The sequence below is a fragment of the Salvia miltiorrhiza genome, chromosome 7 (assembly GCF_028751815.1).
Source record: "Salvia miltiorrhiza cultivar Shanhuang (shh) chromosome 7, IMPLAD_Smil_shh, whole genome shotgun sequence".
In the NCBI taxonomy this organism is placed as follows: Eukaryota; Viridiplantae; Streptophyta; class Magnoliopsida; order Lamiales; family Lamiaceae; genus Salvia; species Salvia miltiorrhiza.
Genome location: NC_080393.1, coordinates 34,205,042 through 34,223,424, shown reverse-complemented (window position 1 = coordinate 34,223,424; position 18,383 = coordinate 34,205,042). Strand labels below are relative to the sequence as shown.

At 34.7% G+C, this 18,383-nt stretch overlaps 1 protein-coding gene, 2 non-coding genes and 1 pseudogene across 3 annotated transcripts; all 4 read left to right on the top strand.

Annotated features, from left to right (window-relative positions):
• The first annotated feature begins 967 nt into the window (after positions 1 to 967).
• LOC130994134 (uncharacterized) lies at positions 968 to 5,745 on the top strand. The gene is made up of 13 exons (XM_057919169.1): positions 968 to 1,193; positions 1,679 to 1,775; positions 1,972 to 2,101; positions 2,481 to 2,540; positions 2,628 to 2,632; positions 2,680 to 2,793; positions 2,989 to 3,113; positions 3,378 to 3,602; positions 4,180 to 4,340; positions 4,804 to 4,967; positions 5,084 to 5,166; positions 5,241 to 5,326; positions 5,445 to 5,745. The coding sequence occupies exons 1-13, from the start codon at positions 968 to 970 to the stop codon at positions 5,586 to 5,588; spliced, it is 1,620 nt and encodes a 539-aa protein (XP_057775152.1). The 3' UTR covers positions 5,589 to 5,745.
• A 952-nt stretch (positions 5,746 to 6,697) lies between these two features.
• Positions 6,698 to 8,694, top strand: LOC130994133 (60S ribosomal protein L17-1-like; annotated as a pseudogene).
• LOC130996427 (small nucleolar RNA snoR74) lies at positions 7,009 to 7,141 on the top strand. The gene has a single exon (XR_009092604.1). It is a non-coding gene; the product is annotated as a small nucleolar RNA snoR74 (small nucleolar RNA).
• On the top strand, positions 7,247 to 7,380 carry LOC130996389 (small nucleolar RNA snoR74). Its single transcript, XR_009092570.1, has one exon. It is a non-coding gene; the product is annotated as a small nucleolar RNA snoR74 (small nucleolar RNA).
• Positions 8,695 to 18,383: the final 9,689 nt, after the last annotated feature.

Here is an 18,383-nt window from a genome sequence, read left to right as displayed (position 1 = left end):
TATTGTTTAGGGAAAATTCAAAAGTAGGAACAGAGGTAAATATAAAAACACAAAAACTCTTGTGAAATCGGTTTTATGGTGAAACCGACTTCACAATGACACTACTTCAATATACAAATGACACTTTAAAATGATAAACAGATAAAGTATTATTTTAAAGTGTCATTTGTATATTGAAGTAGTGTCATTGTGAAGTTGTTTCATCATGAAACCGATTTTATAGAAGACGCCTCATATAAAAAATCATGACTTCTCAAGGCTATATTTTATCCCGTTATGTAATTGACATTTTTTGTGAGAATATGTAATTGACATTTTAAATATGAAAATATTTTATGAAATAGAGAATCTTGTTTGAAAATTTTATTTATTTATTTTTATAAAAAGAGGACTTTCGTATATAGTCATTAGTCAAATAGTATTTGTAATAAATATGGGCTTGGGCTTCAAATAATCAGTTTTATGGGCTTTTTGAGAGATAGAAAGCCCATTAATCTAACCATAAATTTCAGTAATTTTACTCATTTTCATGTTTTTTTTTCAGGTTCTAGATCAATTTCCTTGAGGACTCTCGAAGATTACAAGGTAAATCATTCACAAAACTCCTGTTTTTTCTGTTATTCATGCTGCAGATTTAGCGTATTCTCACGTTATTTGAGCTTCAATTTCATCTACCTCTCGTAATTTCCTCACTGATATAAGATTCAAATTCTAGGGTTTGTGATTTCAGCTCGTCTTGACTTTCAGAACTATATTCTACACAAAAATGTTCGATAAAAGGCAATTAGAATTCGATTTCGATATGCTTTTGTTAAGGTTCAGTTAGAAACTGATCGAGAATGTTAAAATGTGTGAGTGTTGAGCGAAACTCTTTCTTCCCCCCCTTTTTGGTGAAGCTGAAATCGATCAATTAGTCGAATAATCGCGTTGTATCATTAAAAAATGTGATGAATTGTGATGGTTGCAGATGGGGTTCATAATGGAATTTGCGGAGAATTTGGTGTTGCGATTGATGGAGGATCCAAACGAGAGAGACAGGAAAGCGAGGGAGAGATTGTACGAGCGGAAGGAGCAGTGCAAGAAGACTCTGGAGATGCATCGGTTGCCCCTGCGCCCCTATGGCTTCTGGACATTTGAGCGCCACAACGCTCAGATCTTCTGGGATGAGCAGATTAGCAATGTCCAAGGCCGCCGTGACCCTTACGACGAGCTCATTGAGGAATACTCCAAATAAATTGGTTTGCTCCTCAATTTTTCTATTATAGCTTAATTCCAAATTTTCACACTTGCATTGTTTGTGTGTTTATATACTTTATATCTGTGGCTCTTTAGGAATAAAATGATGATAGGTTTCTGAGTTACTGTAGTCCATGAGAGAGGCTAATAGATAATTATATTTCCTTAGCTCAAAACAGGCTATAGAGGATTTCTGTTGGGATGAAGATTAAGAATTAAAATGCAAGTGTGTGCGCGCGCTTTACTAACATTTTAAGGTTGTGTTATGCTAGATGGGTTGTTATTTATTGGATGTGTTTACTACTTTACTTCATGACATAAAAGCTTGTTCCAACTGTATCACGCCATCTATGAGTTCAATATAAGATTATGTTCTTGGCCTCCAGTCTCTTGGTCCTTTTCTCTTACTTTTTCTATGAATTCTTCACTTACAATTATGCAGGATTATTATTCCATGCCTGTGGGATCATATTTGCCATACTTCTGCCGATCTGTTTATCTATTCTGCGGTTACTATTCTCTGGACATTCCATGAACTGGTGTGTCTACTTTTTAACTTTGCTTTCTCTGATGGTTCTCACTAAGACAATGTGCTAACCTATCTTTCTTTTCAATTTGATCGAATTTAGTATTTGGAGGAAAAAAAACATTATTTTGTTTCTTTCTCTATACCCTCTGTAGTTCATTGTTGTGAGGAATGGTAATTTTAACCCTTTCTTTTTTGGGTTTATACAGGTTTGCAAATCCATTTTTGGCGTTTCTAATGTTTGTGCCATGCTCAATTGTTGGTCTGTTGGTTCCAAGAATTATTTGGAAGCAATTTCCTCTATCTCAAGATGTTTTGGTTCTTTCATTATCACGGGAGGTGTGTGCTTCTGTTACAGTCTTATTTTCATCTTGGTGGACAAATGTTTTTTCCTTCTGGTATACTGTTCTATAAACTTTAAAGATGTTTATATGTTGTATCCTTGCTGGTTATGACCTACACTAATCCAAAGCCATCGGATACAACCTTCCTTTCAAGTTTCTAGTTTGGCAACTAATGAGTTCCAATACCTAAAAGAAGTCCTTAATCTTCTCAATCTGACACTTGTCTAACTGAGGAAAATTTTGACTTTCGCCTAACAATAGACCGTCCACTAAATTTAACTCATTTAATTAATGTATAGATTCATGTTACTTTTGTTAACTTCTCGATGTTGAACTATAGAAGTTCTATTCTCTTTCTTTTTTTTTTTTGGCAGGAATTGGATGATGAAGCAAGGTTCTGGGGAGCATTTGGGTTCTATACCCTCTTGACTTTGGTAGGTGAAAATATTCGTTGTCTTACTCAGTTTAGGAGTTTGTATATGGTTGGATCGATGGTGCATATCTTTTTACTTTACTAACAGCATTAGTTTCCTAAGACTTAAATTGTTCACATAAATTCTGAAAACCGGCAAGCCTTGTATCGGGGTTGAGTGGGGGTTTCATCACATTCTTTGTATCAGTTTCTATGCTTCCAGCTTGGATCTCCTATCGTCTATCGGTAAAGACATTTGGTCAACAATCTCTCAGGTGCTAGTTTAAATAACTCTTTCTTCAATTCTAGAATCGTTTTGTCATGGTATTTTTGGCGTACTTAATGTACTAGCATTTTGGTGTTTCATGGTCTAGTTTCTTATGCAGGATAGCTTTATTTCAGCCAAACTTAACCATATCAGTATATAACTAGTTGGCTTGTATTTTCACCAAGATGTTTCTGTCTGTCAGGTCTGCAGCATCATATGTGATCCCTTTGGTACCTTGCCTGATGTACTCTGTATACTTTGGTGGATTTCTTGCTGTCTTTGTCATCGAAAAAATGGGCATGACAGGCTCTCATCCACCTCCTTATGGTTGGTATACAGCTTTTTGTACTTCGAAGACTGCAAAATCAACATTCTTCTAATCTATTGCACTTGTTTGGATCCTTGAGCTGGTTGCATTTACTGATGGAACATTATATTGCTATATCTACTGAGATATCCTTGGCATTTCTAATCTTCTGCAATATCATCGTGATTGTAGTCCTTGCATAATTAAGACTGAAAAATCCCAAAACCCAAGTAGGATTTGAAACAAGTATTTGTAATCCTCTCACATATTAGCAATTATTTCAGGATATTTTGTTCCTGATGCAATAGTTGCCGCTATAGTTGGATTAGTGACAGGCTGGTGTTTTGGCCCTTGTATACCTGTTATTGGGAAATGGTTGGCAAAACCACCAATTATCCAAGTTTTGCTGCATGGAAGTGTTCTTGCGTTGGCTGTATCATCACAATTCTTTCCATATAGCAACGATGCACCAAAAAGGGTCGTTTTTCAGCATACGATTCAGACAATAGGTACATTTAGACAACCCATGTTCCTTATTAACTCTATATGCTTTTATCACATCTGTTCTGTTGTTACTATCAGTCACATGAGTTGGTCGTGTGGCTATTCAGTCGCATCAAAGTTTTATATATGTGCATGCTGTATAGCTAATAAGCTCTCTGTTCTTCATGTGAAATGCCAGCTAATTGTTAGTAGTTCTGATAAATTCATGAAGATCATGAAAACTGCTTGCAATATTATCATATTTGAATGTTGCTAATGTAGTAGTGGACTATAGGTCTGGTCATTGAACTGAAGAATGGGAGACCTGGAGATAAAGTGAACAATAGCTATGATTTTATTTACAAAGGAATGTTAGCATACACACCCTCACGTGCACCTCCATGAACACCTAGTGTATTGGATGCATGCATCATTATTTCAAAATGAATACACTCTAGGTGTCATGGATGTGCCCACAATGGGCGTGTAGGCTAGCATTCACCTTTATTTTCAAGTGGCTAATTATTGACTGCTCTCTGCAATAACTCTGGTTCTACCCAATATGACATCAAATTTGTGGCACTATTCTCATCCATTCGACAGATGCAGATCAAGTATCTGGAGTTAGTTTTGATTTTGCCGTAGTTGACTCCAATTCCCTGATGTTTGTTTTCCATCATGCACCTGACGCGGCAAATGCACTGTATGGTGATAAAGAATTAAGTTTTGACACGGTCACTCAATCAGATACTCAGAGATGGACGGTAATTTCTTAAGTTCTTTTTTTTTTACGTCTGTTTGACCCTAGTGAATTGTCACGATCTTTTATGAAGATATCACATGAATAAGAAAATGAATTCATGAGTTTCCATGACAGGAGTAGGTCCTTACCTGTAGGAATCTTTCGGTTGTCGAGTTTGGTATTGCCAACAAAGAGTTTCTGTTATTACTATCATGGATTTCACACCTCATTGAAACAAATACTAGTGTTTGTGATATAATCCATACTTGGTCAAGCCATGCAATTTATACATTCAGCATAAAAATTAAACATTAGCCTCATACTGCTTATTATTGACATTGAATAGCAAAAAAAAAGTGCCCTGATAGTACCTTTTGGTCCCAATATGGCTGGCTTCTCACAGCATGAGCTTGATTAGCAAAAGTACCTCTAAATTTATAATTACAATGGACACTGATTACGAATCCAAATTCTCTTTTTTACAGGGAATTTTTCCCATTAATGCTTTGTTTTCAAGAAGCCTGAAGTTTCCCACAACGAATGAAGAAATCTTGAAAGAATACTCAAAATTTCCACTTGTGACGTCTCACATATCCCCTAGCATCTCGACTGAGGGATCTCGGAGAGTCAACTTGGAGTTCTCGTTAGGGTATGCTTTCTAAAATTCTCCGCTGATATGTATTTGATAGAGTCCTTTGTCGGACGGCTTGCTTCCTGGATTCTTCTTAATACGATGAAATACTGCTGTTTGACTCCCTCATGCAGTTCCTTGAAGGAGGTGTGGGTTGCAGTCCTCAACATTACAGGACCGTTATCAAATTGGTCATTTGCAAATAACATAGTTCCAGGTTGATTTGAATTCCTTTGTCCCAATCCCAATGTCATTTTCTATGTCGTACGCTAATATTCGAACTTTTGACAGCTACTGTTAGAATTGGCAACGGGCCACCATCATACATTTGCAGACTGAGCGGCACAGGCTACGAGAATTGGACATTCTGGTTGGAGGTAATCAAACTATCTCACAATTGATCATGGCTTCTGATGAAGAGATTCCTTGCATCTTCAGACAGTCTTAATCTAGTTTCTGAAACCTTGATGCAACTGGCATGCTTCCGTTGTGCAGGCCAACACATCGGAACGTCTGAGGCTCGATGTTGCTGTGGTGGACCTGCATTTAACCGAGCAAACGACGAAATTGAAAGGCCTTTTTCCAAGTTGGATGGATGTCATTGCCTTCACAAGTTTCTTGTCTTCCTATACCTTCTAATCCCATGCATCTTTTTCTTCTTCGCCTAATTTTTTCCTTACTTTGTGTATAATTTACTTGGCTAGTCTCTTTAATATGGATTTACATACTGATTGAAATTTGAAACTATTTTTCCAGTGATCATAATTGATTGATTGAAGAAACATCTTGGTTGAAATTCTTTCTTTTGATGTAGTGAAAGTTTTTGGGCATTATATAACTACTACTCTTTTTAGTAAGCAACAGAAACAATTATCAAAAGAATTTGAAGTTTTAAGTGTTGATGACAACGATAGATGAAAAGTATAATACTGATAGTTACCATTAATATTATAAGCAATGGTTAATTTTTTTAACATGAATATCTTATTATAAAGAACCCATAATCTTCATTTAACGATGTCAAGTATCTTTTTTATTTTAGTTTTCCAGTAGATCGAGTTTATTTTGACGAAGTAAATTACCAATGTATTTATGTCACAGTCAATGTGACAAAATCTTAAGGACATGGAGTATGAAAATATGAAATAATTTCCTTGAATAGTCAACTAAATTCAAATCCGAGGGAATGAAAATTTCCCCTACAAATAAATAAAAAAATACATTTTGGAATGAAATTTTAATTTCCTCTAAAATTTAATAAATAAATGAAGTATAATTTAAATTTAAATTTGAAAAATAAACTCATTATTATCTTATTGAGACCAAAAACATAAATAATCTACTATGTTCATTTATGGGCCGGCCCTTCTACCTCGCAATTTAGACCCAAAAAGTTGAAGCCCAGCCCATGAAGCCATTGAGTATTAGGGTTTTACTATAAAATCTTCTGCACCATATCTTCTCTTTCTCATTCGAAGAAGATCAATCGACTTCCGCAGTTTCTGCAGTACCGCCGAAGAAGAACAACTGCAACAATGGTATCTTTCATCTTCTCTCAGTCACATAAATTTATCCAAACGCATTTGCGAATTTTGATCTTTTAATTTAATTTATGCTGTAAATTCTACAGGTGAAATACTCGAGAGAGCCCGATAACATCACTAAATGTAGGTTTATGCTGTTTTGTGATGATTTATTCCGTTCGACGTTTTATCTGTGTTGTTTGCTGATTTTGTTTTGGTTGTATATTTGTTGCAGCTTGCAAGGCTAGGGGATCTGATCTCAGAGTTCATTTCAAGGTAAATTCAGTCTTTTTTATTTATTCCACCGAGCTTGTTTTAATGATTAACTAAGCTAAACACTTTTTTTTAATTGATTGTTCTTCCTTTTTATTTTACACAATAAATTAATCGATGTGTTTAGACTTCGTGTTCAGTTTAATTTAGCTAATTCAATCTTAATGTTCATCAGTTACGCCCATTTTAGCTATAGTTTTAGGGTTCATTAATTATTTCTATGTAATGTAATTTATTCTGCAGTTTAGACGTTCAACCTGATGATAAAAGCATGGATCTATTGCCATTTGTGAATTGGTCTCTTGTAAACGTCAGGGATAATAGTTGTGCAATGTTATTGGGTGAATCACTTTGCGTTTTCAGATGAATGATGGTTCAGTAAACAATGCTACATCCATAATGCTTTCATTTTCTGTGTCTGTCACCTTATTCGTTTGATGTAGTACATATAGTAGTGTCTACCGTGAGCTTTTTTGAGCTGGCATATGTTCAACCTGATGTAAAAAAGCAGGGATCTGTTGCCATTTGTGGATAGGTCTCTCGTATACTTCAGGGATAGAAGTCGTGCAATGTTATTGGGTGAACCACTTGAGTTTTTCCTATGATTTGATGGTTCAGTAAACAATGCTACATTTGTGATGTTTGAAGTCAATTTATGTTGAGTTATGTATTGCTGTCAGTTATGTTTCATATTTGTGTACAACTTTTATGGATTCTCTTATGCTTGCCTAATTGTCTAATAAATGATTCTGTTCTGATTTTAAATTGAATGCTATATTTCGTGATGTTATCCGGAGATTATGATGAATTAGCTAAGTATGAAAATTTTATTTTATCAGAACACTAGGGAGACAGCGCACGCCATCAGGAAGTTGCCTTTGGGCAAGGCCAAGAGGTACTTGGAGGATGTGCTTGCCCACAAACAGGCCATACCTTTCACTCGTTTCTGTGGTGGTGTTGGGCGAACTGCTCACGGCCAAGAACAGACACTCTAACGGATAAGGTCGCTGGCCAGTGAAATCTGCCAAGTTCATCTTGGACTTGCTCAAGAATGCCGAAAGTAATGCTGAGGTGTGTATCCTGTCCTGATGAATTACCTTTTCTTTTGCGTATGTATAATGATTGGTTTTTTGACAGGTGAAAGGTTTGGATATGGATGGACTATTCATTTCTCACATTCAGGTTAACCCGGCTCAGAAGCAAAGGCGTCGCACATACCGTGCCCATGGAAGGATTAACCGTATGTTTACATATCGTTCTAGTCTTTTTCTTTCATAACAGTAACTTTGTGGATGAACTAATGTGACCTTATTCTCAATTCTCAGCCTACATGTCGTCGCCATGCTATATCGAGTTGATTTTGTCAGAAAAAGAAGAGCCTGTGAAAAGGAGGTAACAAATTGATACTTTTTGAATATCCAACTCTATCAATTGATTTATACTGTAATTCCTATATTTGATTGAGTCAATGACCAAGAATGTTGTTTCTTGTTTCTTTACAGCCCGAGTCGCAGTTGGCGACTAGCACTACAAGAAAAACAGGTTCTTGTGACGACATTCTGAGTGACAACAAAAATTTTGTCACTACAAACGTATGTATTGTGACACCAATTTTTGTCGTCACAAATATGTGTAACAATGACAAATTTTATTGTTGTCAGTAGTTATTGTCACTATATGTCAGTGACGACCATAATTTTATCGCTATAAATATATATGTAGCGACAATACATGTTGTTGTCACAAAAATGAATAATAGTGACACAATTTATTTTTGTCAGTATTTATTGTCACTATACGTCAGTGACGATCGTGCCGTTTGTCACTACAAACATATATGTTGTGAGAGTTTTTTTTTTGTCACAAAAAACTATAATAATGACAAGTTCTGTTGTTGTCAATATTTTTTGTCACTAAAAGTCAGTGACGATATTATTTGTGTCACTATAACCATATATGTATAGTGACGATTATTTGCCGCGTCACAATAAAATAAATTAGTGATAAAATATATTATTGTCAATGTTTACCGTGACTATATATCAGTGACGATTATGGTGTTGTCACTAAACATATATATATATAGTGACAATATTTTCGCCCGACACAAAAATTATATATTAGTGACACATTTTTTTGGTTGTCAAAGTTTATCGTCACAATATGTTTGTGACAATTTTTTTTTTGTCACTCCAAACATCTCTATATTATAATAATATTTTTCATCACAAATAATAGATAACAGTGACAAATTTTATTGTCATTAATATATACGTGTCACTATATGTCTAAATTTTTCAATATGAAGATGTATATAGTTCATGTCCCCCTTTTTTTAATAAGTAAGAGTTAGCGTATAAAATAATAGAGAAATAAAATATTTAAAATAATGTCATTCGTTGAAACGAGTTTAATTTCTAACAATATTCATGTTAAATATATTAATTTTATAATTTAATACTCATTAGTCTAACGAAAATGTTTCTGGTATTGAAGTCTTAGGCTCCGAATTGCAATGATTCTTAAAAATAAAATACTTATAATAATGCGAAAGGTTGATGCTTACATATAGTTTCATAAGTCATGTAAAGTCACCGAAATCAGTCCAAGTAAAAAGAATATAAATTAAAATTTTAAAATTAATTAGTATCAAAATCATCTTCACTTTCATGTACATTATCTTCTTGAGTGTTGCTAGCATCATCTTCATCACCATCATCATCGTCGTCATCATCATCATCAGTCTCTTCTTCTTCTTCTTCTTCTAGATGTGGTTCATCTTCTTCAGTGTGCTCTTTTCTTGGTGTAACTGTAGATGTGGCGATGGTTGATACTGGGATTTCATTTCTACACCATTGGATGGAATCATCATGATGCTGAATTAAGTCAACTGTAGACTGTGATTCATTCTGCTGATAAGACTCATTAGACGTGATACATTCATTATCCTTATTCTCAACCACATTCCATAAACTTCGAGCTTGTGCTGGGATAACGACTTTCCAATCATTGCCCAATTTGATGTCATTAACATAATACACCTGTTCTGCCTGAGTTGCCAACACATATGGTTCATTAGTCTTCCATGGCTTTGACATGTTCACACTTGTGTAATTATATTTGTCCTTCTGTACTGCTTTACCTTCAAACCAATCACAGTAAAATAATGTCACAGAATGATTCCCCAAATAGTCCACTTGAACTATATCTACCAGCACACCATAGTATTCTTGTAATCCAGAATCGTCGTCACCAACTTTCACAACCACACCATAATTTTGGGTTCGCTTGTTCAAATCATGACGTTTTGTATGAAATCGCAATCCATTCACTATACATCCATCATAGTGAGTTACTCTTTCATCAGGGCCATATGATAAGTACATGAGATTCTCATGAAATCGATGACTTTCTTCAGTCGAGGCCGATGCGATCTAATAAAGAATTAGATTAGATAAGAAATCGAAATAAAGGTTGAAAAAGAAAGTTAACATGATCACTCTAAAATAGAACTCGAATTTGAAGAAGATAGAATGATCACACTAAAAATTTACTTATCTCAATAGTTGAAAAAAAAAATTACTAATGATGAATTTCAACAAAAAAAAATTACTACTGATGAAACAACGTGATCACGCTTTAAATTTTCTACATCTTATAAAAGAATAGTGTTATATTAGTGTGATCACGCTTTTTCTAAATGAAGCTTCTGCCTCAATATTGCAATTGAAAACCGAGCTTCTAGACATAAACATGATCACGCTTAAAATTTTCAATGTCTTATACAAGAATACTGTTAAATAAGCTGTTGCCTAACCTTTACAATTCGAGTTTTTAGAAATAAGCATGATCACACTTAAAAATGAAAATTTATAAAACTTACCCGATGTTCAAACCATTTCGTAAAAGATTCATCATGTGCCATTTCCACGTTTGTACATCCATTTTTTGCCAGTTCCTCCTTATGCTCACTATATGAATGCATTTCGTAAAACTTATAGTATTTTTAATTTAATCTAACACTTAATGATATTGAATATATATGATTTAATACCTTATAAATTCCAACACTTCATCGCAATTCTTCAAAATATAAGTGTGCACCTGCTTCAATGCAATTTTCTCAATAGACGCATATACTCCTTTTCCTAGGAAACGAACGTTCTCGGAGAAAACAAGCAAGTTGTTTTGTGCTAAATCTTTGCTCTTTTCGTAGTTACGTTCTGCTTTGTTGAATTGTGTTTCAATATCCTTCATATACATTGAGCAAAACGTCATACATTCTTCAGCAATATAGCCCTCTGCCATTGACCCTTCTGGATGTGCCTTGTTAGTAACATATTGTTTCAATCGATACAAGTACCTACAACAACAACAAATGTTACACACCATTAGATTTGTGACATATTGTTAAGTATTGATTTAACATATTGTTTGAAGGCAAAGCTTCCGAAACCGAAGGCTTGGAAAAGCTGAGTTCTGCAGACGATAATCTTATGAAAATTATACATACTAATATAAATTTAATTGATCAGGACAATCTTATGAAGTTGCAAACTGAAAACATTGAAGATGAGGAGGGTCCAATGTCAGAAGATGAAGCTTTCGTCAAGGTTCTTGGGGAGGAAAAATCGAGCCGACTTCGTGGATGTAGAGATGGATTGAAGCCACCATCCAAAAGAGGATAGAGGATTAATCTTGATTTGCAAAAGGAGAATGAAGAGCTGAAGAAAAAGAATGAAGAGTTGGCCTCCCAATTTGAGTCTTTACAAGCTCAAATTAACAATCACCAAGTGAATATACAATCTCAAGTAGAAGAACTTTTGAGAGCTCAACTCCCTGCTATCATCCAAAGCCTAAATCAAAGTCAAGTCCCACATTCTAAGTAGAGAAATATTAGTTGATTAAATTTATCTTCTTTCATAGAAACACCTGATTTTATGCTATTCCATATATATATATATATATATATATATATATATATGTTTTTTTCCTTAATTTTACACTTTCTTATTGACTTTTTAGAGATAAGCGTGACCATGCTTAAAATTTCCAGCAATACTGATAAATTAACGTGATCACGTATATACTTGAATAAGCTTCCGCATCAATTTTGCAATTCGATTCTGTTGTTCTTATAGATAAACGTGATCACGCTGTTTTTTGAATAAGCTTCTACATCAAATTCAGAATTCATTTTATATAAATAAATGTGATAATGCCCCTTTTGTTAAAAAAGCTTCTAATACTCCCTCCGTCCACGAAAAAGAGTCCTGTTTCCCCTCTTTTTTTTGTCCACAAAAAAGAGTCCTGTTTCACTTTTTGTACCATTATACCCTCCATAGACTTCAATATTTACTTTACTTTGCCATTAATACATCTACCTCAATAACTAAAAATAATTGAGTTAATTCCTTAATTAAAACCTAATTAAAACTCACGCACACACTCACAAAACACACACGACACACACATAGATGCAGCGCCCCCCTCCCCCCTCCTTCCTCACCGGCGTCGCCGGCTCTCCGGGCACCACCACCGGTGCACCTCCCTTCTCTCACCTCTCGCCTCACGCCCTCTCTCTCTTCTCAAACTCTCACGCACCCTTGAACCCAGACGCCGCGCCGCCTTCATCTACTACCGGCGAAGGTGACAGCAGCCAGGGCTGCGGCCGCGCGGTTCCCTCTCCGGCGAAGCCGCGCCTGAGCGCCACTCCCTTGGCTTCATCTCTCTCTCTCACCACTCAGCCCAAAATCCCCAAAATCCAGAATCTACCCTAAATCCCCTAGCTTCATCTCTCTCTCTCTCTCTCTCACCGCTTCCCTGAGCGCCACCTCTGCAGAGGCCAGTCACTTCTCCGTTCCCGGCCGAACAGCCGTCGCCGAGCCCATCGTTGCTGGATTTGGTCTGTAATTTCTTAAATTTGTTGCTGTAATTCATTTGTTGAATTTGTTCGAAATTGTTGCTGGAATTTTCTGAATTTGTTGCTGGAATTTCTTAAATTTGTTGTTGGATTCGATTTGTTGAATTTGTTGCTAGAATTTCCTAAACTTGTTGCTGAAATTTGTTTTTGGAATTTCTTAAATTTGTTGGTGAAATCCATTTAATGTTGGAGTCGAATTTGTTTGAATTATGAACTAGAATCGAATTTGTTTGATTTGTTTGAATTTGTTGTTGAATTCAAGTTAATTATGCATCTTAAATTACATTGAATTCGATCATTAAACTGAATTAGGAATGAAAATGGAATTCTGAATTGAATTCTAAATTAAAATTATGTTAGAAGTATATATTGAATTAATTTCAAAAATTAAGTGTTCAATAATTAATTCAATAATTTTATTAAATTTAAATTATGAATTGTCATCAAAAGTTAATTGAGAATTAGGGACTTTAAAAGTCATATTAACACTACCCCTATAAATTTATTTCTCTCTCCACTTACACCTACTTTAACAACTTTCTTAAAACCCGTGCCGAGTCCCAAATGGGACTCTTTTTCATGGACGGAGGGAGTATTAAAATAATACATATAGTGACGACGACAAGAGCATTAGTGACAAATCATTTATTGTTATTACACTATTATTGTGACCACTTTTCAATATTTTTTTGTTACTACATGATTAAGATTTTGTGGCAACAATTATAGTGATAATAATATATGTCACTAAAATTAACAACTATAGTGACCAAACAAACTAATTTTAGTGATGCAATAGATATGTCACAACAAATCATAATTTTTGTGACAACAATTTTAATTTTTTGTGACAATGATTATAGGTGACTATTAAATAAAATTTCAGTGACAAAAATCAATTGTAACTATATGACGAAAAATTTAGTGACGCTTATGCTTTTTCGTCACTATAATTATATATGTATAGTGACGATTATAACATGTGACTAAATGATATGATTTTAATGACGATAAAAGCATGCAACTATATGCTGGTTTATATAGTGACGATAAAAAACATGTCACTAAATGAGAAAATTATAGTGACGACAAATACATTGTGACTATTGGCTGGACAATTTAGTGACGTTTGTATCATATCACTAAATTACATCATTACAGCGACAACAATATCATGTCACTGCAAACAGAAACTATTGTGACAAACTTCAAACGTGGCAATAAATTTCAAGATATAGTGACAAAAGTAAAATCGTCACAATTTAATCATATTCAGTGGCAACATCATCCGTGACAATAAATAGATTTGCAGTGACAATATTTTGTCGTCGTCACTGTAGCTTTTAGCGACGGTTGATATAGCCGCGACTTACCGACGACCACAAAAGTTGTCACTAGGATGCTTTAGTGACGATTTTGGCACATATAGTGACAAAAATTGTCGCCACTAAAACCCTTTTTTTTTGTAGTGTAGCAAACCGAGGAAGTCTTTAGCAATTGGCTATTTGTTGGATCATATAGTAGTTCAAGTTTTGAAAGTTGTTTTTGGGTCCACTTTGTTTTGAACTATGTTTGGATTTTGGAGATTAATCGAATTTTCGTATGTGTTTGGATATGTATTTTGGATCCTAAATAGTAGTTTTATTCTTGGACTTCTTTACTCGTTCCTTTGTCTCGTTTCATCAATGACTTTTTCCCACTTATTTTGTAGGTTGTGTTCGTATTCACTTCCTTTTAACAACGAATTGATATATCATTTCACGTTGTTTACGATTATAGATCATGTGTGCCATGGACATATTTTGATCTTGAGTTTATTGATACGTATGCTCTCAATCGAGCATTTTAGTATTTGCTAATGACATAAGTAGAGGACTTGCTAGACTCAGTCCCTATTATTTAGAGGGTCTTGCTAAGGGCATAATAAGTAGAGGACTTGCTATACTTAGTCCCTATTATTTAGAGGGTCTTGGTATTAGTTGAACAATTTAGTAGTGTTGATATGTTCTTCGAGGAGTGGGAGCCCCTGATTTTCATCATAAGTGTACATTAGAGGTACCATTCTTGCCAAATAACATGAGACCGAGGAATGATTCAGACGAAGTAAACATTCCTCGTTTAGGACTTTCCATTGCGTGCTTCCTTCTCGGACAAGTCTGCTTCTTCGTTCATGCAATATTTTATGTACGAACCATCTCAAAGTAAAATTACCTTAGCGCTCCCTAAGTCATCGTAGAGACGAAGAATAGTAGCAACGGTCGAGGTGAAGGTATAAGTGTCATTTAAGTTGATAGGTTGTTGCTCGCTTCCAACACCTAAAAGGTAGAACAATGTGAACTCCTCAACTTACTTTCCCATTTTCCAAATATTCTTTTGCTGTGGGCAGCTCTTTTGATCTAAACCATCTTGCTTCCACTAGGAATGCTCTGCATAAACTTCCCCACTGTGTGTAATATATAATCAATACTTGATAAATAAAGTATAAAGGAGGTTTTAGATTCAAGATCCCACCATTTTTCATTTTACTATCTAAATGCCAATAACCTCTTTACTATATCTCTTTGAGGTATTATGCTTCATAATTAGATTTACTCGGATTGTATTTTGTCACAGCCCGCAATCCCTAAGGATGGCTTAACCGGGGTTATGACTCGGGAAGGGGATTTAGAAGCGGGGAAAGAAAGGGGCATCATTTGAAACCGTAAATCTTACTTAACTTAAGAAAAATCATCGTATTTACTCATTAATACTCTTTTGAACAGTCTATGAAAGACAACATAAAACTTAATTAATATCATTAATCAAGTTATACATCATATGAAACCATTCTCTTAAGACTCAAAGTATGACATAATATACTATAACATCAACAACATCTTGCAGCGGAAAGTAGCTAGACATATGTATGAAGACATATTCTAGACAGGTTAACTATTTATTAACAACCCTGGAGACTCCGCTCATTGCAGCACCATCATCACATCAGCTCAATCTGCACATTTAGAAAACATATGCAGGGCTGAGTACAAAAGCACTCAGTGGGCACGTATGCCTAGGTATAAAAATACATGCTTCAAAACTGTAAATTTGTCATGCCATCATAAACAGTACAGCAAGGGAGTTTTTCGCTAAAAAGGCCCAAGCTTACTAAATTCATTTGTGATTCTTAAAGTTCGACTGATCAGTCTAAGTTCTCTTGTAATCTATCATATCTGGAATTGTGTGCCGGAGAGGTGGCCACCTCTCACGGTCACTTGACCGGCCAACCCGCTAGATGACTCACGGTCACTGGTGTACACTAGCCCTGGCAGGATAGCTATCAACTGCTCAGGACTCGAATTCGATTGCATCATTGGCAAAGCCAAAGCAGATAGATATCATACTAAAATTTAAACATTTTATGGCAAGACAATACTTGAAATAACTTTAACTCAAATATTTTGTAACGAAATAACTTGCTCAAATGTAACATTAAACTCATTTGATAGATATATAAAACTGAAATTAACAGTTAAATCATCTCATGCATTCATTCGTATAAGAGGCCTACGACACGCAGGGGATCTCTATATACGTATAGTAAAAGTAATGCCCACCTCATTCCGTTCCCACTAGGGGCGTAGAGTTACCTCCTTCTTTAGCTTTCACTTCCCGTCTGGACCTTTATTGACGAAGAGTCGATAAGTTCGAGAAGAAAGTCGTGTAAGAAAGGAAGATAGGTCTCTAAACTAAACTATCTCCTTTAATGATTTTAGGGTTCTAGCATCCATATTAATCTTGTCTCGTTCAAAACCTTAAACTCAAAACATTTATCACATAACTATCATTTAGGTTCGAACTATTTATTCGAACATCAACATGCGCATTAATCATAACTCGTTCTATTTATGTCATCAAGTCAAATATTCCGTCATCTTAAAAACAAATCCTATAATATCACATAGATAAATTATATCATCATAGATCATGCTTTCTCATATTTAAAATCATTTAATCATTTTCAAATAATCCATATTAATAAGTCATTTGAAAAGAATTAATTTAAATAAGAGTTTAACTCAAAATATTTTATTTTAAAGTCCATTTGTAAAAATACTTGAAATAAAGAACTCCATTTAAATAATTAATTTAAAGGTCAATATATAATTAAATTAATCAAGCTCAATTTAAATTAATAATTAAGAGCTCAAATAATTTAAATAGATATAAGCCCAAATTAATTAGATAAATTAAGTCTATCGTGTTTTTCTTTGAATAAGGCCAAACAATTAAATTAAAATAGGCCCAAATCCTTTAATTAAAAGAAGCCCATCAGATTTTATTTGTAAAGGGCCGAGCCCAAACATTTAAATCGAAGCCCATCTGTTAATTAAATAAGGGCCCACACACTTATTAAAATCGGCCCAAGTCTCGGCCCAACAGATTTAATAATTAAAAGCCCAGCTGAAACAAAAATAATAAAATCTCGGCCCAAATACTCAGCCCAATTCGAAATTTCAAGCAAGGAAAATCGGCCCAACATCGTAAGCCCACTGACTCGGCCCACAATTCAAACCCACCCTCAAGCCCAAACCTAAAGCCCAACATCCCACCCCCTTTTCTTCCCTACTCTCTCTCTCGGTCACACTCACAACACAGCAGGGGTTCAAGCCTCAAATTCAGTCATAGCATAGATGATTTGAGCAAAATTCATACATAGTCAGGAAGTAATTATCTCTATATGTCCATGTAAAAAGTCAAGATCTTTAATTGTTCTTCAATTAATCACACTGCATATAAACACCTCACTTGCAAATTCAGCCTTTCGAACATCAATGTTAAAACGAGTTTATACACAAGTTGTATGCACATAAAGAGGAATATGAGCAGTTGTATGCGTTGGTGGTTCTTTTGGAGTTATGATCTTGATACAAGAAATGGAGTATTTCGATTTAGAAAGTAACCTTGAATTGGTAGATAATGATTTACTGTTTCTGCATAATAAGCATGAATAATAGGATATCAGAAGGTGCTCTGTAAATGACAAAGAAATGAGATGGAAAAATACTTGTAATAATTACCATGAAGTTTGGTTGGAGGAATGAACGTAGGAGACGTTGAGTATGAAAAACAATGGTGAAAGTGCTGTGATTTTAAAGAAAAATGGGGTGGCTTGGATGGATGAGGATGGTGTAAATTATTCAGCTGACCAGTATGAACATGGACATGGATGAGGGTGGCTTGATAAGTATGAATATGAAATTCTTTTTCAGCATGCGTATGACTGAAATTCTTCAGCATGCGTATGACTGAAATTCTTCAGCATGCTTAGGATTTATTCAAATTTAATCATCAAAATATCTAAGAGATTAATACATTAATTATATGGTTCCAAACTCATTTAAATACATTGACACATACAAGATTAATTCTTATTTGAAGTATAAAATCCATTTGGGCTTGTCAATTTAATAAATTAACTAACCACATGGATCAACTTTAATAAAATTTTCATATTTAACACTTCAATGTTAAATCATCATTAATAAATTAATGGACTCAAAATATATTTTGAGTGCATCGTCCACTGAAAATAAAAATAAAAATAAATCATCACGTATATAAATCATCAAATTCATATAAGTTCATATTTTATTAATGGATGCCGAACCCTAATTGTCATAATAAATCCTGAATCTGTCATTAGAAGATTTTAAATCCTCAATTAAAAGTCGG